General features: G+C 37.6%; 1 protein-coding gene across 4 annotated transcripts in view; it reads right to left on the bottom strand.

The window, feature by feature from the left end:
- SCUBE1 (signal peptide, CUB domain and EGF like domain containing 1) overlaps nt 1-26005 on the bottom strand; it is a 198995-nt gene that overhangs the window by 94983 nt on the left and 78007 nt on the right. For all 4 annotated transcript variants that reach the window (XM_015628660.3, XM_015628663.3, XM_015628662.3 and 1 more), the window contains exon 5: nt 2408-2533. In XM_015628660.3, the coding sequence (XP_015484146.1) occupies nt 2408-2533 (126 nt within the window). The remainder of the gene's footprint in view (nt 1-2407; nt 2534-26005) is intronic.

Genomic DNA, 26005 nt, shown 5'->3' with positions numbered 1-26005 from the left:
ATCACTGATCACTACTCAATGACTTCATACCTTTAAATTCATTTATCTTTGTAAGACGGGAAAAGCAGTACTTTTTAACTTGAGAAGAGTATTTTGAAAATACATTACAAATGTCTACAAAGCACTTTGGTATTACAGTAGTGACTATCATGGGAAAATCCTCAAGAAAATGAAGAATTTTATGTTCACAATAAGGTTTAAATAGTGTGCAGCAGGAAAGGATGATGCACAGTGTTTAAAAAAAATAATCCTCTAAATTATGGAGAGGAAACTACTGAACACAAGCCTGTTTAATGAGCACTGACCATCATGGAAACTTAATAAAGCAAGAGTGACTGCCTTATCAGTACGTGTAGGTAAATGATAAGATGGGATGTGACTATGTAACTAGCGTGAAATGACAATTATGTGATGCCTGCATAAAAAGCATGGAGCCGCCCTCCAACTGTTTCTGCTTTCTAACTTATTTTAACATCTTCCTTTGAGGAAGACTTGAATCATTACTAAAGGCCTTGGGCCAATAAATTTGAAAACGTCTCCTAGTCGTCTGACTGAATTGTAAACTGGCTGATAGAAGTTCACCCAGAGAGGTACCAGGTGTACTAAGATGTTCTCTGTCACTTGCTCATATAAAAAAAACCAGAGCAGCAAGCTCTGACAAACCCTGAAAGGCATGGACTCCTGGAGGACCATGATAAACCAGAACAACTGAGAGGGATACAGGGTTTTACAAGGTTGTATCAGACCATTCCAGTCCCTGTTAAACAGGGCTACAGACCCAGTCCAGGCTGGCAAGTGGGAAGTGTCTAGCTCTTCAACATAGCTGCACTGAGTAGTTGCAAAACTGCAGGTCAGGATTTATGCCAATTCCACTGAAATGGTCAGCTGTGAAATTTTTTTTTTTTAAAGTTGAGATTTGGTTTCAGAATTAGGCTTCTATAAATAGCCTGCTGTAATCTCTCAATTATTGTCCCAGGCTATCTGGCTACACCTCTATGCTTCTGTGCATTTTGAAGGACAAGAAGTAATTATTTTAAACAAGACTCTGGATCATACTTGCAGAATGTGCTGTAGGTTTAGAGGTTGGTGTGCTTCAAAGTAAACTCTGCAGCCTTGGAAAACTCAGTGTCCCTATTTAGAAATCTGTCACCAAAAGTTCATTAAACTTCCAACTACAATTTGAACACCAGAGGGCAAAGAATAAATCAGTTTTTACTCTATTAAACCCTGACACATTTAGAAATAATGTTTCAGAAAAGGCTCTAATCCTTCTGCCATCATCTATTACTGAAACTCCCAAAGAATATAAGAATTTGAGGAAACAAATAATAACAACATAAGTAAACATCCTCCCACAATTCACCAATGTAGCTGATGTTGCACTCCAATTAACAGCACACAATATTCACTTCTAATAAACACTGAGGATGAAAATTACCATAAAGGCATTTTTCTCTGTGCTTTTGCTTTTGTCCCTATGTAGCCTTTTAATATTGAGCACAAATCAGGCTCTACAATACTCTATGGCATTTCTTTATGACATTCAAAAGTGATTCTTTTCACTTTGTACTTGGGAACTAATATCATCTACGTGTGTTTACATAGTGGAGATCTCAGGAAGAAAAAAAATTAAGTGTAAGAAAGACCATCTCCCTGTGCAAAGCAGCAAACATTTTATGTTGTTTCACTGCACTTTTTTTGTCTCTCTCAAAGCCACCAAGTAGGAATACAGGCTATTGGACTCAGATCTAAGACTCACTGAGGCCATCAGAAAAGTCAGTTCTGAAGATTTCAGCTGACGATGCTGAGGACAATTATTTGAACCTGTACAGAACAGTTTCTAATTTTGTGGGCTAATGAGCATCTTTAGCATCCCAGCTTCAAGAATATACCACTCTGGGCTGTTCTCTAAAGAACAGTATATATGATGCAGCTGCATGCTTTTCAAGTAATAATTCTAGACTGTGAGCAGTGGAATCAAGGGCAATCATTTCCGTCTTTTAAAAAAACCTGCAACTGACACTCTTAATTTGATAGCTCTAGTGGGGTTTATCGTTAAATTCATTGATACATCCACCTTTGTGGACCTTCAAAATACTGCAAGCCAGTATCCACTATATTTTATTTGTATTGCTTTAAAAGGAAAGTCTAAATTAAACTGATCCTTCAATTTTCTCCATTCACAGGATAGTAGAATAGTTATCCTTTTGATAACTGAACCACTGCCAACATTTTATTATTCAATTCCTCTTATCCATCCCCAAATGCATCTTATAGAGTAAAAACCCCCTCATTACTAAAATTGCAAATCACTTTTGGCCGAAACAAAGTTAACTTCTTCTGGAACATAACAATGAAGAAAACAAGACATTTCGGGGCATCTGAAATTTAATCTTCATCTACCTACATTTGCAGTCCTTCTGGTTTTTGGCAAGTTCAAAGCCAGGTCTACATTCACAGGCAACCCCACCTTTGGGTGTCTCCCGGCAGATGTGTGCACACCCATGATCTTTGTTCATACAGTTCATACCCTCTGTGGAAAAGGAAAGAAAAATTGAAAATATTAGTATTAAAATAAAATTACAAAATAATTATGCATATCCAGTCCTCCAATAATTTTATCCATTACTTTTACTTTTCATCTGGACCATGTTTCACAAGACAAAAGAACAGAGCTGAAAAGAGATATATAGTCAACAAAACAGCATAATAAAAGACAAACATGCTCTGGGGCAAATGTGAGCACTACTGTCTCTCTCTGTTTCATGTAGAAATTTGGGATTTCTCTATTCTGTATCTATATTCTAATCTTTCATTCAAATATCAGGGATTTAAAGGATAGTACAGGAAGTTGTGTATCCCTCAGAGCTGAATAAGTGATCTCACTGTTATTTTTTTCTTGTATAAATTCAATGGTTGTTACCATCTGGTGAATTTTTATCTGCCTGTTAATGTGCTTAATATTTTCTAACATACATAATCTGCCAAATATTATTACCAAGCATTTTTGCTTGGATCTGTTTCTTTGATATTTGTTTTACAACTCAATTCTCTGTCATCCACCATAAACACAAACCATAAACACAGCACATCTCCAGAAAACCTACTACCACTTTTCTCTTTGACTCTATTAAGGAAAACACACCAGCTGTTCAACAAACATCCAAGTGCCACGGGTGGATTCCTGCTAATGCTTATGCAAAGGAAAAGTATCAACCAGCTTTCTTTTAATTATCACAGAGACAAATTTAGCTTTCTAAACCATGTCAGTGATTTGGATACTGAATGCATCTTATACTCTTAGAGCCTTTCATTATTGGGTTCATTCAAATCCCACATATTCACAGAAATCTTGAACTCAGTTCTTATGGGTCAGCATCTAACATTCCTTGTGTGAACGAAGGCTAGCTAGATTTGCATTACAAAGCCTTCCCAGACTTCCCCTTGAATATCTGACCTGTAAAGGAGAGACAAATTCTCTCAGAATACACTGGCAGAGAATTCACATTGTAACTCAGCTAGCTAAGCTGAAAACCTTGTGTGTTGCTCAAAATACTTCTGTACGGGACATCAGGGAGGACTCTGCAACTCATGTAGCACTTTGCAATGTGTCTGCTCCTACCTATTCCAGGCTAATTTCTCCAAATGACTCCGGTGCATAATGTTCAACATAAACCTATAGTGTGATTGTGTTGCAAGTAAATTTTTTTTTTGTGTCTAGAATTTTGAGAAGGAAACGCTACAGAAAGTCAGCCAGAGATTGCCTCAGGGTGACAGAAGTTAACAGCTTCAAGAAGTTATTCACACTGCTCAGCTTTACCTCTGAGACGTTTGTATTAGCAGAGTAATGAAAAACACACATCACCAGTCTGATTGGGTATTTTTGTTCACCTCTCCTACAAAATACACTAGGGTCCTAAATCTCACCACCTATGAAAACCAATATTATAGACAACAGATGTATTTATTTCTTCTAAATTCCACTCTGGGTTGTCCTTGAGCCTAAAAACTTGCCAAAACATAAGAAGTTATTATAATAAAGTTATTCTCTGTAAACTGCAGCCTGGACAACAGATGCTGCTCTGAGATACAATACACTCTATATGCTATATAATACACCATCCTACACATCAAAGTGAGGTATGAAGGCTTTGTCAGGCTGAACAGATACAAGAAACCTGGGAATGGCCTTATTGAAGGGTTTGAGGCATTTTATAATCTCTTTCTCTCCACTTCTCCCAACAAAGGATTTCAGACACAATGCGTTTGACAAACTGCATTCCAGTGCACTGTGCTATGCTCCGAAAGGGATCTGGGAAAGATAACACATGGCTGATTGAGTCCCACTGCCTAGGCTTTGAGAAGAGAGGAATTATAGAGATGAAAGCAGATATTTAATGGCCCACAAGTGTAATCAAGCAAGTGATTTTTCAGTGTTTACTTGCAGATGCTGAATATCTGCCTTTATGGGAAGACAGAAACTGTGCACTTCTGAAAATATTGGGAGAAATTGAAGATCAAAATCATTACATTTAGAAACAAAAGTAATCCTGGTATTTGTGTGTAAGACCACAATATTTTAGTTACTGTATTAATTAGTACAACTATTGTATTAATCAGAGTTGTCTAAAAACTATTTCAGTTCCATATTTAGCTAGAGAACACCACAGAAATCTCCTGAACCTGAAAATAATTATTTTAGAAAATATAAGGGTTTTTTTCTGTTGAAATGAAAGACCATTATTTTTCAGTTGAAAGCAGAAGCTCATGCACAAAAAAATTCTCATTTTTATTTCAGTACTTTTCAAAATCCCTAAAAATTAAATTACAAAAAGCTTCCTAAAAAAAAGCTTTTTAGTCTGAAAATATTAGTGAAATAAGAATGTAGCAAAACAATATTTTGCCTTGCTTAAAATGCAATCTAACCTAAAACTGTGTTAATTTTAAAATAATTTTAATCATTCAAAATTCTAATTTTTCAGCAAATACAGTATTTGTCCGGATGTCTTCTGTATCAATCTACATACACAAATAATTTATGAATCACCGTTGATAAAGTTTACTTTTTTGCAAGTTGACTCTTCAGGCAATACTGAATCTTTAATGATACAGCACATAAGTAACACTAAAAACATAAAGTTTGGATGTAATCCAAACTTTAAAATCAACTAGAAATGCATAAACCACCTCCAGGATCTTCCCATACTGGAAGAAGGTGTGCTGCTGGTAGTGAAGAAGTGCTCTGATGAGTTCACACTGCTGCCACGGGGACAGAGAGATGTTTAAGTTTCCATCTCTCCTCACTCGTGCCCCCTGAGAAAGAAAGCTTTGCAATATTTTAGTTAATGTTTAGCCGCCACCTAATGTGCACATGCTTTTCCTATAAGGGGCACAGAGTGAATAACAGAATAGGAAAACTCCCTAATACTACTTTCCCACTGCCACAATCAAGGCCAAACCACCTTTGTTTGCAGGAAGGGGTGGAAAACTACTCATTCAAATAAAAAAAAACCCCAAACATCATGGAAAAAATGTGTGGGATTCTGCTGTTCATTTATGTGTTTGAAGTTTTTCTCTTTATAACCATCAGCCCCATCAGCAGACAGGTCCTGGCACCAAGAGGTGCCCTGTGCTTCGCATGGTGCTCCTTCCTTGAGCTGACTAATGTAGTACAGAAACAGGACAGAGAGGTAAAACACCCACAGAACTATCTGAGGCCTCTCCCAAGTCAGTACAGAATTATGCCCACAGAAGTTTTACCTCAGTGTGTTGCACAGCCTGGGTAAAGTATCAGACAATGGATCTTCTATCCAAGCCCTAACCAGAAGGTATTTACAGAACTATTTACAGAACTTGTGATCCCCCCTCTCTCTCTTCCATTGTGTGCACATCTGCCTCACTCTGGTTTGGAACACAAGGAGCTGTTCCCAGTTTATCTTGATTTTTGCAGACCTCAGTGTGTCCCAGCTTCTAGAACTGTTGGGACTATGGGTCAAGTGAAAAACCATGGTTCCCAAATGAAGGGAAAGACTATGTGTTGATAAGAGAGAAGTCTGTACACAAAAAATGTAAAAAAATTCCTTACTTTATCATCATACACTAAAATTTTTGAAGTCCAGTTTTGAAATGTTCTAGGTTTTACATTTTAACTATTAATAAAAGCAGTGTCTTAATCCCAAATGCTGCTAGTCAAGGTAATCTCTAAAGTCAGCACAAGAATGGGTGCATGTCTCTTCAGCAGTGCTGGCAGACACATAAACTTCTGAAACATACACAGATTCCCAGCAAATTCACTTTACAGACAGACAAAATCCAATGGAAAATATAAATAGGAAGGGAAATGTCATTTAAGAGAGGAAAACACTGATCTAATTAAACTAAATACTCTCTCAGCATTTTAGATATGACTTGAGAAACTCTCTTCTATTGCCTTCCTGGATTTTTTTCTAAGTCTTAAGTTAAAAATGATTGTTCATGGGAGAGTGGCAGCCACTGTTATGTATACCAGCAATCCACACTCATTTTTGTTCTTGGCCTAGGAGAGATTTGGATGTAAGTCTACTACATTAATCCAGTCTGCCATCTAGTTATCACAAATCTCTTAACAGTGCTGTTCTGCAAAATGTTCAGTCTGATATAATTGCCTTTCCATTGTATTATGCTCTAAAAATGTTTTCAGCTCAATGGCCCTGAAAGTCCTTAAATCAGGCTGACTGTGACAGATCAGCCTTTATTTCTCATTAACACTGTCTGTTCTCATGATTAAGATTTCAGCATTTATTTTACTGTGTGGCTCATCATATATGCTTAGATTATTTTCTGTGTTGCCATTATTTAATTTACTTTTCAATTTATATTGCTGTTGTTTTTATAATTTTCAAATAAACATTCTGATTCCAAACATGTTCTGAAAAAGACTACTTTAAATTGCATAAGTAACTTTCAGAATATTGTCAGACTACATGTGCTTGAATGTGCTAAGAACATACAGGAAATATTGAACTTAACCCATACATACACACTGACATGCCCAGTAGCATCTGCATCATTTACACTCAATCTTGAAAACTACTTAATCACATTATCCTTTTCTGTTGATGAGCTAATTTTAACACAAGGTACACAGTGAGATCTCTTATTAAGACACACCATATATAAGATACACGATATATTTTCAGCAGCAGTGAGAGGAAAGAATACAAGAGGAAACAAGTATTCTCATTTTACTTGTTTTGTAAACAAGTAAACAAATTCCTACTATTAACATTGTAGGAATTTCTTTCTTCTCTTTTTAAAAATTGTGTAAGAAAGTACAGTACTACAATAAAACATACTGCTCAATGATCAGGCAGTTTAGAAAACTGACAAAGACAACTCCTGTCACAGAGTTCTTATTCTGTGCAGAATGGAAGCCAACCAAAAGACACCAAGTTTCTGGTGGAGACAGGAACATGATGTTAGTGAAAATGTGAGATGGCTGTTCTAAGCCAAATTATACATTATGCATGTACGTTTTTGTTATATAGAAGCAGACTGTTAACTTTTTGTCTGGCTTGTGGAAAGCAATTCCCCATCTACACCTGGGATCCCTGCCTTTGCCTTCTAACTCCAGGATCTTGTGTGCATCTCAAGGGTGATGAAAATCAGCATTTGGCTTAACAACCCAGTTAGAGTCAAGAAATACATATGGTCAGATCTTAGGGCTATTAAAGCCAAAGGACTGTTTTCCAACAGATTGGATCTGACCTTTATGCTGCATAGTTGCAACAGATCTTCTGGACACTTCGAGCTCCCTAATAAAAACCTGATTATGGGATGTGAGGAATGTCTGGGTGAGCTCTGCTCCCCAGTGAGGGAAGTAAAATGTTTTCATCTCAAAGCAGGATGTCCTTTCTTGAGGATCAAAACCCCCACCAAGATTTGTTCTCTTCAGCAAGAAAATGGAGGGTGAAACTAATTGACTGAGGCAAGTGTCCTTCCTCAGCTGATCACAATGCCACAAGTACAAAGCATACATCTAGGAACAGACTTTGGGAGCTAAGTGAGAAACCCTACATTGGGCATACCAGAAATGAAATCATCTATATAAACATCTAATGCTTTTCATACTGTTAACTGAATGAACACAGCATTTTCTTCCTATTCTCATTCCTGAAATAAGTCACTTGGTTCTGCCTAAAGTTTTAGGAAAAATAGTTGTTTCAGTGACTACACCCTGACAGAGGCTGGAAAGAAAAAAATAAAGCTGGCAAACTGACCCAAGGAAACAGAATTCTGCACTATTAAGTAGGTTGTTTGGAGAAATCTTGGACATAGTACAAGAAAACAGCTGCTGGTATATTATAAAATAAACAAATTCAAGTTTGTTTAGCAATTACATGTCTTTTCAGTTTGGATCTGAAACATGCTTAGGGCCAGCATCTTCAGAAGGCAGACTTGCAGCCCAATCTCTGACAAGATGTTCCTGCTCTGAGTGGCAGCCAGGAAACCACATGGAGAGGGATTTTGTCTTGAGATTTAGAAATGGGCATGTATCAGAAATACAACTTCATTCTTTCAGCAGTAAGAGCACATATTTGCAGTTCTGCAAAGGTGCTGTGGTTTCAGGAGAAGGACAAGAATGAATGGACCAAGTTTAAGAGAGAAACCATGGAAGTAGGGGAAGGAATCACCAAAATTGCCAGAAAATGCCATCAATTCACATAGGACCAAGGAGAGAGTAAAGAAGACTAGCTGAAATCCATCCCATGCTGGTTGTGACCAACTTGCGACAGTATGATGGCTTTTTGGTGAACATATGAAAGAAGGTCTGCAATCTCAATCTGCTTTCCATATTTCAAAGCTACCAAGAGAAGCTGAGGCTAACTGAAAGTCTTTCCAATAGTCTCTGTTACCTTCTCACACACAGATATGGATCATAAAAAAAAAAGAAAAAAAAGAAAAAAATCTGCAAAGATAGCCCAGAACCTGTGTGCCACTGCTGCTCTGGCAGAATCAACTGTGAGTCTCTGCCAGTATAGACTTGACACCTGATGTTAAATAAGGAATAAATGGCAAAGGGAATAAATTATTGGGAATATTATTCCCAATAATATTGGGAATAAATGATAGGGGAAGAAAAAGGTGAGAACAAGAAAGGAAAGAGAAACAAAACACAGTCAGCACTACAACCTTTTAACTTTGCTTCATCTTTAAATAGCAGTTCCTTAAAGAGTAAAGCAAAGCAAAAGAAAATGGAGTTTTATAGGGAGTCGCTGCCACACGGTGTCCTTTGGCAGATGGAGGTGACTCTGAGGGGAAACAAGGCCATGCAGGAGGCAGAGGAGAGAAACACACTTTCTGCATCTGAGTCTTAACTACCACTCTCTTATTTCTTGGTGCCTTAGTGGGAGCAAATAAACCTTGAATAGTTCGGCTATCCTGAGCACCAGAGCTGAGGTGATACAACAGAGCCAGTAAAGGACAACATCATCACAGCCTCAAACACCTTCAGCTGGGCAGGGGTGGTGGAACAACCCAGCCCACAGCCCACTCTGGGATCTCAAACACTCACAACAGGAGGATTGAGGAAACACAAATAAATCCAGAGTTGGCACAAGAATAAGAAACTTGCAACATTTTAAAAAAAATATTCATATGAGGTCTTTGGGCCTCTTAGCATATTAGAGCTAGGAAAAATTGTCTCACTCATTTCTAGAGTCTCTCTCTTAGTACCTGTTTATAACACAGGAAAATTGTAAAGCAGATCAGACAATGGCAAGAAAATGTTTTTTCCCTTCCCAGTCATAAGAAAATTCAGTGTTTAATCAAATATTCACCACCTCTACCAACTGAAACTTCTCACAAAGATGTAGCAAAGTTTTTAGGTTTCCAATAAAAAAGGCTTCAAATAATCTCAGAGAGCAGGCACTTCTCACAAAAATAAATTTAAAAAATCAGTTGAAAAGATAGCTTTTCATTACTGTTTCATGAGAATGTTTTTGAACAGCAAAAATTAAATCACTGCAGTATCATTTGTGTAAAGATAAGGCAAGCGATGAGAGGATAGGATTAAAACAAACCCAACTAAAATATATAATTTATTCCTTCTTCCGCAATATGCATGACTGACATGAGACAGACATGAGAGAGAAATAGTCTAGAAATATTTCTAATAAAATATCTTAAAGATAAATATTTCTAGGGTACTTTTTCAAACACATAGAGTATATTGAGATACATGGAATAACAGTAAAGATTTCAACAACACTTTCCTTTGCAGGAACTCCTTCACATCCCAAACTCTTCCCAGGACAATTTCACAACTTCTTTCAAAATAATGTAATTGGCAAAATTATACATGACATTATAGAATATGTATCTATATATTATTATGGACTATGGTAGTAGATGTATGTATAAATACATATATTTAGCAACTTTTATACATTATGAATATTCATAATTATATGTCATTCTATACGTACTAATGCATATATAACCTATTTAAACTCAAAAGTACATTGTGCAAGGAATGAAGGCTGCTCACTCTTCTCCAGGTAAATACAGAGCACAGATCAAATAATATTCCTTCATCAAGATTATAATTTTTGTAGTAGGGCTAAACATGATCAAGATCTAAAGCTCATTCTGTCACTTTGTTCCTTACAAAACTATAAAAACTCCACTGGGATGTTAAGGAATTCCTCAACTTGCTTTCCTGCAGAAAAGACCATGTAGCAGTATTTGACTGCTATCTGTCAGATATCTGACTGTATTTGTCAGAAACAAAGCAATAGCTTTTTCCAGCTTCCTGTTCCATTTTAGGGAGTCACATCAGCTCTGGAAAGCTGAATATGAAGCACCATCCATATATAGCTGTGCTGTAGTCCCCAGAGCTTCACATCTTCAGATTTTGAGAGCAGAAAAATCCACTGGTCAAAGTTATTGTCCAACAACCAAACAGCTGATTTCTGCCAGCTGTGGTGACTTCCAGAAAAGTCATACACAACTTAGAATCAAAATTTTAAGAGTGTATTTGGAGCCAGAGAGTCAACCTACAGTTTCTCTCAAAAATAAGACTGCGGGTAGATTGAAGTGATACATTTACTCACAACACAAGTTCATTTTAGGTGCAAAGTGATAAAGTCCCAGGATTTGTACAGCTCACTTCCATGCACCATTGGTGTGCAGGAGATAGTTTGTTCCTTGGGCCAGTCAAACAGGAAGGTGCGCACTTGGGTGCCACCACACAGAGCAGAATGGATTTCAAACATTCCAAAGTTCGATACATTCCCTTCTCTTTTTTTCTTAATAAAACACAGATATATTTCACTTATGACTCTCTGAGAAATAAAGTGATACATTTTACAACTGGAGTCAGAAAGAATAAAATTATATTGTGCCTTAGAAAATGCTATCACTTCTAAATGCTAATATAGCAGGATTTTACATACCCAAGGACAATGGAAGACAGAATATGAAAGCGAAGATACATGTTTGCAAACTGCCTTGTGAGAATGCAATTTGATTTCCAAACAAAATGTGTTAAATAGTGTCTGGGGTAAAGGCAGTGTTATCTGGAGTATTGTCATAACTAAATATCTACTTTAATAAGCTCAGAGTGTTTGGCTCCTCCAGTCTCCTCTGTCTCTTGTTTGATTATTTAGTGAGTCTGGTCCTAAGAGCTCATAAATTTCAAAATTCTTTCAAGTATTTTTTGTCTTTCTGATCAAAGAAATGTTTATGTATCCTTCCCATACTGTGTGTCTTTAAACCATTGGCTTTTTCAAAGTGTGTTTTTTTTTTTTAACACCACAATGTGATGTACACAGAGAGGTAAATGATGTCAGAATCCTTTCCGCCCCAAACCAGTCTGTAAATCTTCAGAAAAGCAAAGTTCATGGGTGCATTTAAAAGGGGCACAATCTGTTTGTGCTTAAAAGAAAGTCCCCTTTTTTTTGTGTGTGTGCAGAATAACAATGCCAGAATGTGTTATTCCAAAGAACTGTTGCCATGGTGATGCCATCAATAACATCATTTTCTGCATCCTCGTCCTTTAAACACATAAGGAACGCAACAAGCATTGGTAAATGTGAAAAAAGAACAATTACCTTTTCTTTCTCAACAGCAGAGGAAGCCTTTATTCACCTCATCAATAGAAAATTATGTAGAAAGGAATAATAAAGACTGTTACAAGAAGTACCAAGAAGCCTATTAGTGACAAAGGCTTTTTTTTTCCTTTCCATGAATAATTACAGCTCTTCAAGAAGAAATCAACCCAGGCTAAGGACCCTTTGCAAGCTTTACATGGTAAAACAAACATTTGACTATACAAGGATTTCCCTTTCATGTACCTTTCCAAGTAAAAACAACTAAAATCCAGAATGAAATGAGAGACAGAAACCCCAGCGAAACATCTGCTGCAATTAAATTTACAGAACCCTGCTCATTCACCTAAAAGACTCATAACAAAAGCAACTAGACTAGTGACAGAATCAATATAAATTTCAAGCCAGCAGGTTCAAGTTGTCTACAGTGGGAAACGTGGGCTTTTTAAGTGACATAATAACAGGAAACTATTCTGATTCTGTACAAATGGGGGAAACAGGATTTCAACACTAGATGTGTTACCAAACAGTTGGAAAAAACTGTTCAGTTTAAAACCTCAATGGCCAAAGCAAAATGGTAGATACACTTCCTACACAATATCAGTTCATAAATAATGGAACCTTTTCCAAATCAATATTTGCCTGCAGGGACTTTTAAGAGTCATACAGCAAATAATTAGGAAGTCCTTCTGAAACATGTCATGACTCTGATGGTGATGCTCAAATGGGAGCCCTGAATATGCAGCTTGGTGCTTTCTACATAATGGCCAGTGTACTGTGCACTGGCTTGTTTATATGTTTTGGACCTTTCTTTATATACCTAAGGGTCAGAGGCTGAAGTTGGGGATGGAAAACCTCCTGCTTCCTTCTCCTTACCTCTAGGTTGTAAAAGGAACATGTGTAAGAGGAAAGTGTGGAGGAAAGGAAGAAAAGAGTGATATGTGTTGGAGATGAGGCATGTGAATGTCCCACAGAGTTAGACTAAAGGGCTAGTAGGTTTAATAACAGCAAAGATACATAGCAGAAAACGGATCAGATTCAAAGCAGTAACATGAATTTACTAAGACGATTCAATTCCAGGCTCTTAAGCTGAATTTGAGTGGTCTACGCGTAAAAGACAAAAAGTTAACCAAGTGGCCACAATGGAAAGTTTGTGCTAGTTGGGAAAGGGAATTCAAGATGTTTGAATCTTTTCCTGAATACGTGGTCTTACATAGTCCTTTGATTTCTCATTTCTTCTCCTTCTACCTCTAAAGAGAGATAATAATTCCTCATTTTGGATAGCTCCTTCAGCTTTCCACTTGTCACTGTGGAAGTCCTATAGGAATTGTGACCCAGTAAAGAGGAACAACGTATGGAGATGGCAGGAATCAACTCTTTCTATTTAGAGCTTCTCCAATGTTTTAAAGTGTTCCGTTATTCACTTCAGTTTAAATGCTAACACTGACTGGGTTCTCTTTAATGGAAAAAGAGCTTCCACATTCTTTCTAGATTTCAACACATTTAGGAATTGTTTAGAAAGCCCTGTGGAAAGGCTTTAATACAGCAGCTGATGGCATAACCCATCTTATCTGAGGGGCTATTCACTAAATTCCTCAGAAAACAACAATTAGTGCAATCTGTTTCTCAGTATCCAAACATTCTTCTTTATCTCTTAAGCTGAAGGAATACAGGACAAATTCCTGGAAGGAAATGTTATGATTCCCTTCCCTTCTGACTTGCCTGAGACTTGGAAAGAAAATGTCTACTTTTGCAATTTCCTCATTGGCCTCAATAGGCTGAAAGCTGAACAGTAATTCCCAGTTTACCAGTCCCTCAGATCAACCTCCTGCACGGCTGTCAAGAAAACAAACAAACCATTTGTTTTGATGAATTGGTAAAAGCCTCTTGACCTCCTCTGAGATCATTTTAAGGCCACTGGATGTTTATATGTCTAATTTATGAAATAAGTATTAAAAGTTTACATGTGTCTTATTAAGCAACAATTTCCTAACCCCTGCTGAACTCTGAAAGGACACTTAGTATTAATTGCTTATAGGTTACCTCAGAATGCATGCAATAAATAAGGGTCACTTCATTGTGATACTGTTCTTACACATATCTTCTCTAATTTTTATTCTGAAGAAGGAAGAAAAGAATAGAGAAGAAAAGAAAAAATAGAGAATAATAGAAAAAAATATCTGAGATATTTTAAAAGATATGCCAGTACTTACACCATTATTCTCCTTCACCAGTAATTAAAAAAAACCCCAACCCATTAAATTCTTCACAATAATCAGGCATTACCTAAATAATTCTTTTTTTCTGTCCCCTGAATCCTCAGATGGAATTTCTTCCATTTGATCCTGTACAATTGTACCACTTTTAAGGCAAAAGCAGAAGGAATGATGTAAAAAAAAAAAAATCAAACTTCCTTATGCTATCATATTCTAAATACTAATGGTGCTTCTCAAAAGAGAAAAGATCTTTCCATCTTAGGAATATTTGCAGAAAAGAAACCTGAAGATGAACCCTAATGTCCATAGTGGCCTGTGGCTGGGCTGTGATAAAGATAAAGCAAACTATATCATACTATAACTTGATTAAAACTGCAGTTTTTAATGGCCTCTGCAAGGATCCATTCACCTCTGCATGATCACAATTTCCACTAGAATGAGTGTATTTGCCCTACACTTAGGTCACAAAATTATTTTTTAAAAGTTCTCAAAGATGGCACTGAAAAGTTTTAATGACACATTTTTTTTGCCAAAACCTGCAAATTGAAAGCTAGCAAATACGTCTTACAGCTGCTCTTTCATCACCATGGAGGTAGCAGAGTAGACTTTTTGTGACATATCTCTGCTAAGAAACTTGCCAGATCCTTGGCTGAGAGAAAAATGAAAGTTGTGGAGGCATTGCTCAGATGGAGAAAGCAAATGAGAGCTAGGTCCTAGAGGCAAAATAAGGAGCTGAAGGAGGCTGGACAGGCATGAAGGGACAGTCAGTCGTTGTTACTTAGTCAGAGGCCTGTAGGGAATATGAGGAATTATGCTGGCATTCAGCAAATGAGCAGTCAGCAGACAGGGAAACAGTCCATGCTGGAGAAGGAAAGGCAAGTCCCATCAAGGGAAGGAAAGCAAAGTTGTTTTTGATGAAGTGCTGGAAGTGATCTAGAGTGGATATGGAATAGGGAAAGTAATGTGCTGAATAGACCAGTAAGCTACATTCCTTGCACCTAGAAAAACAGGAAAAAACCTAGAAGAAAATACTGGAAAAGTAGAATAATGGAGTAATAAATGGAAAGGCTAGCAGACAGAAGCAGTCACTGTCTAGAGTCTTGAGGCTCTAGAAAAGGTGTGCCACTGAGTTTTCCCATATTCCTCAATGACAGGACAAGAATTGCTTACATGTCACTGAAATTCTTGGCACTGTGACTGACTAATGACAATATGTATGCATTCCAAGATTTCTAACACGGTTTTGTGGGAAGGCTTGATTCATCTGCAATATTCTCACCCCAGTTCTGTGTGCCCAGGCTGCCTGTGGGGTGACATCAGACCAAAAATACATAAGCATTCCTCTGTGTCATTGGCATAAGGGCCGTCATTATCAATATCCAGCAAAGTATAACACTGGGAACTCCGTACGTTTAGAAGCAAAGAACCTGTGATACAAACAGGAGTTCCAGGCTCCAGGTAAGATACTGGAGTTTAGCAGTAATGAGTTTAGCATTCTTGAGTCCTTATGGAGCTCATTGTGGGTTTGACAATACATTGCTAACAAGTTGTTTTATTCCCACAACTTGAATTATTTGTAGATCTGGAAAGTTCCCACAGGGTGGGGGCTGTATGCCATTTTAATACATGTTGTGCTGTTGGGTTTGGGCATCACTCATCAGCTTTTTTCTACACTCATTGTGACAATGAAAGAGGCAAAGAACATACACTTGGGCCTGACTTCAAATTTAAAAATCCAGTTTGACGGTAATCTACATCCTAAAAAATTACAGGGTACCACAATCTGAATTAAACACAACATGTGCACAAGCCCCACCTACATCACTTGGCCAGCCAAGGGAGAGAACACTACTTGAGGATGTGTGTTTACCAGATTGGAAGTATTCCCTTCTTGCGCAGAACTTGTTCTTCTAAAAGTGATGAAGAAGATTGGCCAAGTGGTGGGTGTCAGAGAGCAAAAAGAGTGGGACAGCCCCCCTACACTTCTCAGAACTGCTACAGGAAACCCTTCTTCTTCCCATCTGTCTGTAATTCTTCTATGAAACTGCTTTTAGGGCCTTGCCTTCACAAGTTTTTCATGCAGTTTATAGGTCTGGCATATCTGCTAACAAGTGTTTGTCCCACCCCAGTCTAACAACAGTGAACTTCCCAGCACTAAGATGCCATTTCACATGATTTATGAAATGCTGTTCCACAATGATGCCACTGAACTTCCATCTCCAACTTCATGGCGTGAGCGAAAGGACAGAGATTTTCCTTCTGTTATGAAACCCTATTGGCAGCCATTCTACTTTCTCCCTCCACTATGGCGATTGCCAGATTTCGAAAGTACTGACAGAGTTGCTGTTACTTTTGACCCTGACTATTATCTTCCAGGTCTTCTCTCGTGCATGCAAGTTCTACTGATGGCAATTTAGGAATAATAAGGAATCCAAGAGCAATGTTATATAAACCCACATAATCTTATAAGTAGTACTTTGTAAGAGGCTTTGCACTAATGTGTTTTTCTAAGATGACATTTGCACACACATTCCTACCAAAGAGGGGCTTTTGATGAAATGTTGAGTAAGCTTAAATTGATAATTTAGAAGTCATTGCTCTTTGCATGGAATTTATAATGTTGCAAGAGCCTTCAGATCCAAAAGGGACAGTACAACACAATAATCACTGGCAGTCTTTTTACTCAGCACAGGACTTAATTTCCTAAATGAAGAACTAGCTAGGAAGGGATCTCCATCTGAACAAAAAACAGTGATTGACTTGGTTGAACTAAGCGACTACTGTCAGAACAAAAAGGAAAATTGAAAATGATTTTGTGGTCCTTGATGACAAGTTATCCTAGAAGAAGTCCCTGAGGAAAGTGAATGAAAGGGGCTCTGAATGAAATTGGCTGTTTGGACAGAAAATTATACAGGTTCCTCCTTCTAAGATGATGCAAGCTGCTAGTTGAATGATTACTGCAGCTATTGGTTCATTGTGAATGTACAATAGATTATTTTATTGTCACTCAGTATAAATTACCCTTGTTGTTGTCACTAAAAATTATACAACAGGGCTTGTGGTAGCCTGACATGGCTAATTAAGAACAAATTGTGAAAGCTTACTTTTTAATGATCACTTTTGCATAGATACCTTTTCAAGACAAACAAGTAGCAGACAGATTTGTTACTAATAGGAAGTATTCTATTTTGTTTAATACTGACTACTTTAGTTCTGTATGAATTTTTCAGAGTTTAAAACTGAAGAAGCTAAGTAATTTCTCATACTCTCAGACAAGGTCAAAGGCCTCAAGTGATAAACTTAATTTTCTAGGAGTAAGTATAATATGCATTCCTATGCCATGCAATGACACAAGGAATTGGTATTATAGGGAGCAGAACAGACCTCCTGCAATCCAGGATGAGGCACAGGACAAGAGGAAATGGCCCCAAGCTGTGTCAAGGCAGATTTAGGTTGAACATCAGAAAAGACTTTCTTCACTAAAAGGGAGTAAGGCATTGGAAAGGGTCCAGGGAGGTGGGGGAAAACCCATCCCTGCAGGTGTCCAAGGAATGACTGGACATAGCACTCAGTGCTCTGGACTGGTTGATAAGCTGGGGATCGACCATAGGTTGGACTCGATGATCTTAGAGGTCTTTTCCAAACTAAATGATTCTGTATCTATGACTGTTTTCAATATATTCAGAAGTTTTTTAACAGTCAGGAACTGATCCCAGGAAGTTCCACCTGGACATGAGGCAGAACTTCTGTTCTGGGCAGTGACTGAGCACTGAACAGATTGTCCAGAGAGGGTGGGGAGTCTCCTCACTGGAGATACTCCAGAACCATCCAGGCACAGTCCTGTGTCCTGTGCTCTGGGCTGGCCCTGATTGAGGTGAGGCTTGGACCCTACGAAACCACTGTGATTCTTTCTAGCCTGAGCCATTCAGCGATTCCCTGATTCCAAGGATAATACAGAAGTTTGAAGAAAATTGAACAGCATTGTCTTCATAGTACGGCCAGTTAAGTTAGTGATTTTAATTGATACTTCTCACAGCAAAAATACTGCTTCCCAGAAATCTCCAAACCAACTGCATTTTACATGAACAAACAGTAAACCTAAATTTAAGACTACTTAGATTACAGTAGTAACTCCAAAGAAACTAAGGGATGTAAAGTAGGAAATCTGTATTTTTACAATCCATCTAAAATAGTTTCTCTCTATAGAAGAAATGTGCTCTGTTTTCTCTCCTTTCATGGTTAAGGGGGAGAAACAAACTCCCCTAGAAGTCAGAGTCTCTCTTGGACACATGACATTAAATGCAGAGACAATGTTCCAGTGCTTCAAGTCCCTCAGCCTTTTAGAGAGAGATCTTTGGTGAACTACATCTTTGCCAACATGATGTCAGATGAATGTATTTGAAAGATGATTGAATATGTTCACTGTGCTGAAGAGCAGTCTTCTATCATGTCAGCTTTATGTCTCACACACAAATATTCTTCCTCATATCAAGTCTGAATCTATTAGTTCATAACCATTACCTCTTGTCCTGTTGCAACAGGCCCTGCTAAAAACTTTGTTTATCTTAAAACCACTCCTTAAAATACTGAAACACTGCAATAAGGTGTCCCCAGAGCCTTCTCTTTCCAGGCTGAACAACTCCAACTCTCCCACCCTGTCTTCACAGTAGAGGTGTTCTGTACCTCTGATCATTTTTGTGACCTCTCTCTGGACCTGCTCCAACAGGTCCATGTCATCTAATATACTTTTTATACCATAAAGAGGCAAAAAAGACTTGGACATCATTTTGAGAAAATATGACTGAACATTACTATGACTAAGAGATTATAAAAAGTGCATGTGTATCTGTGTTCAAGTGCCTAAGACAACAGTCTAGTACAGGATGACCAAAGAAAACATTGTTTGTTTCAAAGGAATATAGGAGTATAGTGTTTTTCGTTTGTTTTTTTAAAAAAACCAAAAACCAAAACAAACAAAACAACTGTCCAGCATCCAGGCTACTCTGCTTCACTTCAGTTAAACTATGATGCTCTTGTCCTGTGCAGTGTACAACACTGAAGAAAAAAAGGTCCTTAGCAAAAGATTTCTCACCTAGAGAAGGACAAAATACAGCAGAAAAGCTGACATATATTTAATTCAAAAAGTGCAATAACTACATCTGGAGCATCTACCAATGTTTCTTCCCAGACTTTAAATACTGTCATCCTACTACACTTAGTCTTCCCTGCTACCAGGGCCACTGGTGACAATTTATGCCACGGTTGTGCTTCACCTTTAGGTGTTCACATCAGTCTATGCATGTACCAAGAAATGTAGGTATCAATTCGCTCTTCAAGCTGATGTCTTTCCTTTTGGAAATGTGCAGAACTTTATTTCAGCTTTTAGGACTGCATTTTATTAGTACAAGTAGGTTTTCTTCATGAGCTGCCCTATACAAAGCTGGAAGTGCAGTACTGAAGGTGTCAGGTTCACTGGCTCAGCTGTCTGCTGTCCACAGGGATATGATACTCAACAAAACAAAATTATTAAAACTACCTGCATGCTGAAGGAAGTGGAGGACAGGGAAGCTGGATGGCATGGAAGGTTTCTGACCCTTCCCTCAGGACACTACCATGTGAGAAGTGGGCTGAGCCCTTCCTCTACGCAGCTGCAATAAGGATGCAAGGGGAAACATGAGCTGAAAACTCAACAAATAAAGGAATCCTGGGAGAAAAACCATGTCAAAACCTAATGCTAATACTTTACACTGACAGAATGAGTACAGACCTCTGAAATATATTTGACTTTTGAGGTAACCCCACCAGTAAACATCATAGGTAGGGCTTCAGAATAATTACACATCTTTGCAGCTCACTTGATACTTATGCTCAATCAGATCCCTGAGTATTTACCATGTAATTGCTGTGTGGTTTAGAAGATGAGATAGTTGTGTAATTTTTCAGGGCTAAACCCTACTATTACATGGTGCAGTTCTTACCACAAATCATCACCAGTATGGTCTACACAGATGTTTGTTCTCAGCTATAAAATTTCATAGGATTGAAGACCTGAGCAACAATGCAATAGATACTTCTAAAAATGCTGTTAATGCCCAATGTACATCTGTATTTTAAAGTAAATGCCCATGAATGTTGCATTCCCCTTTCAGGCATGCTTTCAATGAATTTCCCTCAAATAATTTGCTGGAAAAAGCATTTTGCTGAAATGGTAAATTTTAAGCTGTAATTACATACTATTTATGAAAATAAATATTTGGAGAGTATGTGAGTAAAAATTCACACCTAAGTGCTAGCCATGGTGGTAACATAAATCATGGAGATATGGCTTCATGAAGTGAAGTGAGTGAAGGTTCTGAACTATAACTACTGCAGAAACTCTTATTTTCTGCTACTGCAGATTCAAGGTGTGATAGAGTACTTCTGATAACACTGGATTACAATCAGGCCACTGAAACTAAAATCAACTTCCTTTCACTACCTATCTCCTATAACTAGGGTAGGAATCCCTGCAATGAGTCTACTAAAAGTGATAAAGAACATCCATCTAAACTTGTTTTCAAATACACCAATGTATTTTGATATAAAAAATGGTACCATTTTTTTCTTGCAACCATTTAAAAATACCTGCCCACCAAAAATTAAAACAAGAACAAAATTAAAGTGTACAGAAAAAAAGGCCATGGAAATAGGTCTACTTTACAGGCTTAACTTGAAATAATAGAATATTACAGTTGTTCACAAAATGGTAGTGAGCAGAAAACATGCTCTAATTTTGTAAGCAGTCAGTTCTAGACCTGAAGGTCCAAATGGCTTTCCTGCTAGTTATTAGGGAAAATTTCTGGGCGTGTGAGACAACTTCTTCCAAATGTTGGCTTGTCCAAGTCCATGCAAATTTGCTTTCAGAATATGGCAGTGGTTCTTTTCACCTGGAGATGGTATCTTGAAACAAAAGTCTTGGACAGTTGAGTTTATTTTCTGTTTATGCACCTTGTGCTCAACACGGACATACCAGAATCCAGTGAAAAGATATCAATATGATTTAGGGGTTGGAACATTTGACCTGTGAGGAGAAGCTAACAGAACTGGGATCATTTAGCCTCAAGAACAGAAAGCTCAGGGGGATCTCATCAATGTATACAGATGATAATAAAGGGGAAGTAAAGAAGATGGACCCAGACCCAGTGGTGCCCTGTGATGGGAGAAGAGGCAACGGGCATGAACAAAAATACAGGGAATTCCACTGAAATATAAGGAATTTCATTTTTCTGTGGCGATGCCACAGTATGACAAGCTTGTAACATCCCAATCTTTCAGCTAAGGCTGGAAAGGCTACAAAAGGGACAGAGTTACTGAGTCACTTTCTCTGGATTTAAGGGTGACAGGAATGGCTGTCTGAGACACAACATCTAAGGTGTAGGCTGTGCAGTCTTGAAATAGAAAAGCCAGTTTGGAAAAGTTTTAAAATCATTTGTATGCTATTTTGGAGTTTGGCTTCTAAATAAAATAAAGTGGGAAAGAATTTTACATAGCACACTAGCCTGAAAATGTAAAGAAAGGAAATGCATACTTAGAAATCTTCCCTTCTCTCCTTATAGTCCCTTCTGAACTATGAACTGATCATTGTGTGAGGTGACTCTGCTGTAAAATTTCATAAAAAAAATTAACTCATTAGAGAGATTTAAGCTGCAAGGTCCTTTGAGAACAGTTTTATTGTCATGCAGCCAGAGATATTTTTTTCAATGTTCATTAAGGGGCAACCTTAGAAGCACTTACATAAGCTACGTGTCTCCAAACAATTTTTAAAAAATTTGGACACCTTTTACTCCCACAGATCAGTGCTGCACTCTTCTGAAAAGAGATAAATATGGACTAAGAAGCACAGCACATTCTTTTGACTTCATTATACATTAATTTTGAGGTTTTCCTAGGATTACAACAGCAATCTACATTCAGGCAACACTCTTCCAGCACAATCCAACCACTTTACACACCTGTCTACCTGCATACTTACCATGATGTCTTCAGAACAGCAATTATAGTAACTCTTAGTGTCATAAAATAATTGAATTACATAGATTGGAAGGCTACTTTAAAGATCATTTGCTTGAAGCTTCCAAGTTAAATTGGATCTTGCATTGCTGGATCTTGCCTTCCCAAAGATACCTATTTCTCAGAAGCAGCTATGAACTGGTTTAAGTTTGGTAAAATGTCTTTTTTAAACATTAGAAAATTAGTTCTGAAGATTTTTATGATAAAATTCTCAGCCATTTGTTATGCAATTACTGATAGGTTCATGCTAGTGACATTTGTCACCCGTATTTTTGTCATCTTAGCAATGTGTTTTTATTACAAAAAAAAAAAAAGTAATTAAATACACCAAGTTACCTGCAGGGAGGAGATACTGAGTTAGAATCACTTGAAGAACAATTATTACTATCCCTCTTTTCTCCACACTGGAGATAGCAGTATTATCATCCTTTATTCCCCTGCTCAATACAGCCAGTGTTTCCCTCTGTGCATCTAGTGAAACACTCCATTCATTTTCCATCCTATGATTTTATTTCACAGAAAGACAGCTCTGTTTATCTTTGCTTATCTCTGCTTATCTGAACCACAATGATGCCACATCAAATTATCTTTATGGAGTAAAAGTTAGTATGCTTCTAAAAGTTTGCATTACAGGATCTAAACTGTAAAAGGATGATTAAAATTCAGCTTTACCTTTCAACATTTTTGTTTTCCATGTCTATCAAGTCTGTCTAAAAAAAATCCAGTCTTCTGACAATCGCCATGCTTCTTATGCCATTAAGCAATCCCAGCTATGACTGCCCTACTGCTCTAATAGATATCTGTATTCCACCATGAATACTTCATTGCTTGGGTAAACCCTCGGCTTTTAGACAATATCAAAATTTGTTGAAATTTCAATATAACAAAGTTTTCACCATTTTAAAACCCTCTCTATATTTTGCTTCAAAGGATGGAGAGAGCTTTGGCATCTGACTCCAATCAGGTCCTGTTCCTGCAAGCAAGGGGATGCCCTCACACTGCCAGGGCTCCTTGTCTATTGTTAAACTCTGCTTGTGATGTGAGTCAGAGTTAGAAGAGATCTGCAAAAATATATTTGCAACAGATCAGCCTAACTTACGTGTAAGATCCACGCTTCCCTGTGCTTGATGCTGCACTGGATTCACAGCCAGGAAATAGGGAGAACTATTGTCCAAACCCAAAATGTTGTTTTGGGGAAGAAGGGTTTTTTTAATATGCCATATCTCTTTGTGTGATATTGACTTCAATTTTTTCTTCAATTTATGTGCATCTAGTTAGAAACTTCCAACAACATACACAGTGCTGAGAGCTTTATGCAAAGTAATCTCTATTGTCAATGTGCTGGAATAATACTAGAAAAAAAAGACACTATTTTTCTGTACATATGTGTCTAGGTATTTAGGCACGTACAGTACTGGCTTACTGGGAAATTTTTCCTTTATGAACACATAAATCTTTTTCATTAAAATCAGAGTTATTTATGCCTAAGACTACCTGTGCTTGCACCAGACCTGGTGGGCCAGAAGAAAACCCTGCCAAGACCACAAACTAACCAAGCTCTCCAGGGATTCCTAGCTTGCCATAAGGGGTGGCTTAAGAAAGCAGATTTTTGAAGTCAAGTTATGAGTCCCTGTGGGCCTCCTGCTTATTTTATGAAGGAAAAAATTCATCTACCTCTTTACCATATAACCCAACACCCACAGACAAGAGGAAATGCTTTGAGAAATTTACAGAAATTTCTCTGGGAAAATTGCAGAATCTTGTACACCTTATGCTCCTGCATGTCCATTAAAGAAAAAGATAACTCCCTAATATTTTGTCCTGAAGAGATAGTTCTAGGAAAGAAATATAACAGTACACACTGAAAATACAACATTCATGAAATCCTGAGCAAATATTTGTGCAAATGAAGGTTAAGGAGCTGGCAGTTCTGAAAACTGTAGTCCTCTATTTATCGACAGCCTAATTTCAATGCAGGCAGCTGGAGTGGAAGCTTTCCTACACTGGCCTGCCAATGCTTTCAACCCTGACCCAATGAGACCCTCTCTAGAAGCAAGAAATAATTAATTCTTTATGCTTGTTCGGCCCTGGATTTATTTCAAGCAAGGGCTGCCAATTCCACAGATTCTGTACACAGTGATTTTATAATACAGTCTACAGTCAACTGGGATGTGAACCGAGACCACCTAAGTCATTCCATTAAAACAACACACTGGAGTAGAAATAGAGTGCTGGGAACAAAAGGCCAGAGCTGCTATCCACTTCAGCTTATTTTTGTAATTGGAAGGTGGTTGCAAATGAAGGGAAAGCAAGTTGAGTCATATCTAATAGCCTTGAAAATTGCATAATAAAAATTATGAGGGAAAGTCAGAGAGCACTAGAGAACGGTTTGGACCTTAATATACTTGTATACCTATTATTCTAAACACAAATGTTCCCTGTCCTTTTATGGAATGAAGTGAATTGTTGTTGTAGGAATTCACTTGCTCTAGGCATATTGAGTCTGATGCAGTATTCATTAGTAACGAGATGTATTTCCATTGACTGAGACAGTGACTTATTTTATTTAGGCCAGCTCTCAGAAATGGATGTGTCAATTTTCCAGGATCTAACTTCAGTGTTTTGCTTAAGGAGTAAAATTTTCAGAAATTACTAAGCACTCTCCTTCTGAAAATTAGTCCATTTAATGCCAGTCTGTAGCCAAGCAGACCTGCAGACACACCTGTCACTGATGAAAACCAGAAATCAAATGGCTCCAATTTGAAGCCTCACTGCACTTTTTTTCCTTGAAGCTGTTGACAAAACTGTTCAGTAATACTAGAGATTGTGTCAAAATGCCAGCATTAGACAAAGTGCATCTGCACAAGTCTCCCACATAAATTTTAATTTATTCTTTATTAGATATGCATAGAAAACAGACTTTTCCTCTGCTAAGGGTGAAGAGTTTCCTCACATCATGCCCATGCTGTCTGCCTTAGGAACACACCTGCTGCTCCAGAATGCCAGGTGAGAACACAGCTCTGGCATGAAACTCGTTTTTCCTGGAGTCAGAAGTTCATTTCATCACTGACATTTGTGAAGCACAGCCTTGTTTTATGATCTGACTAACAGGGAAAATAATACAAAATATGAGTTATTAGCAAAATAATTTTTATATCATTTGTGAAATCTATTGCTTTTAAAATAGATAATTCATCATGTAATAGCTTAATTATAATAGCTGTAATCTATTACACCTAACTAAATGAACACACTCCAGTGGAATAGCATGAGTAGAAAAACTCTTGGAAGCTAAACAAAAACCTCAGTGGCTGCATGTTTAATCCTGATAAATTCAACATAAAGATGCATTGATAGCAGTGGTGTTGGATTAATCCCGTAACTCTTTTTGTTTGCTCAGAAACATACAGTTTAGATGTGATTCTTAAAAAAATATGAAAACAACAATTTCAATTTTGAATTTTTCAGTTCACTTCTGTAATTCCTTTCCTCAGAACTGATTAGGGCCATAACAGAGGCCCTAATACTCTGTATCACAAGCTAGTACTACATGATGAGCATAGCTCCATTCATTTTCCATCCTATGATTTTATTTCACAGAAAGACAGCTCTGTTTATCTTTGCTTATCTCTGCTTATCTGAACCACAATG

The sequence above is a fragment of the Parus major genome, chromosome 1A (assembly GCF_001522545.3).
Source record: "Parus major isolate Abel chromosome 1A, Parus_major1.1, whole genome shotgun sequence".
NCBI lineage: Eukaryota > Metazoa > Chordata > Aves > Passeriformes > Paridae > Parus > Parus major.
Note: the sequence above shows the minus strand (reverse complement) of the source record. Positions and strands in the feature narration are given on the sequence as shown.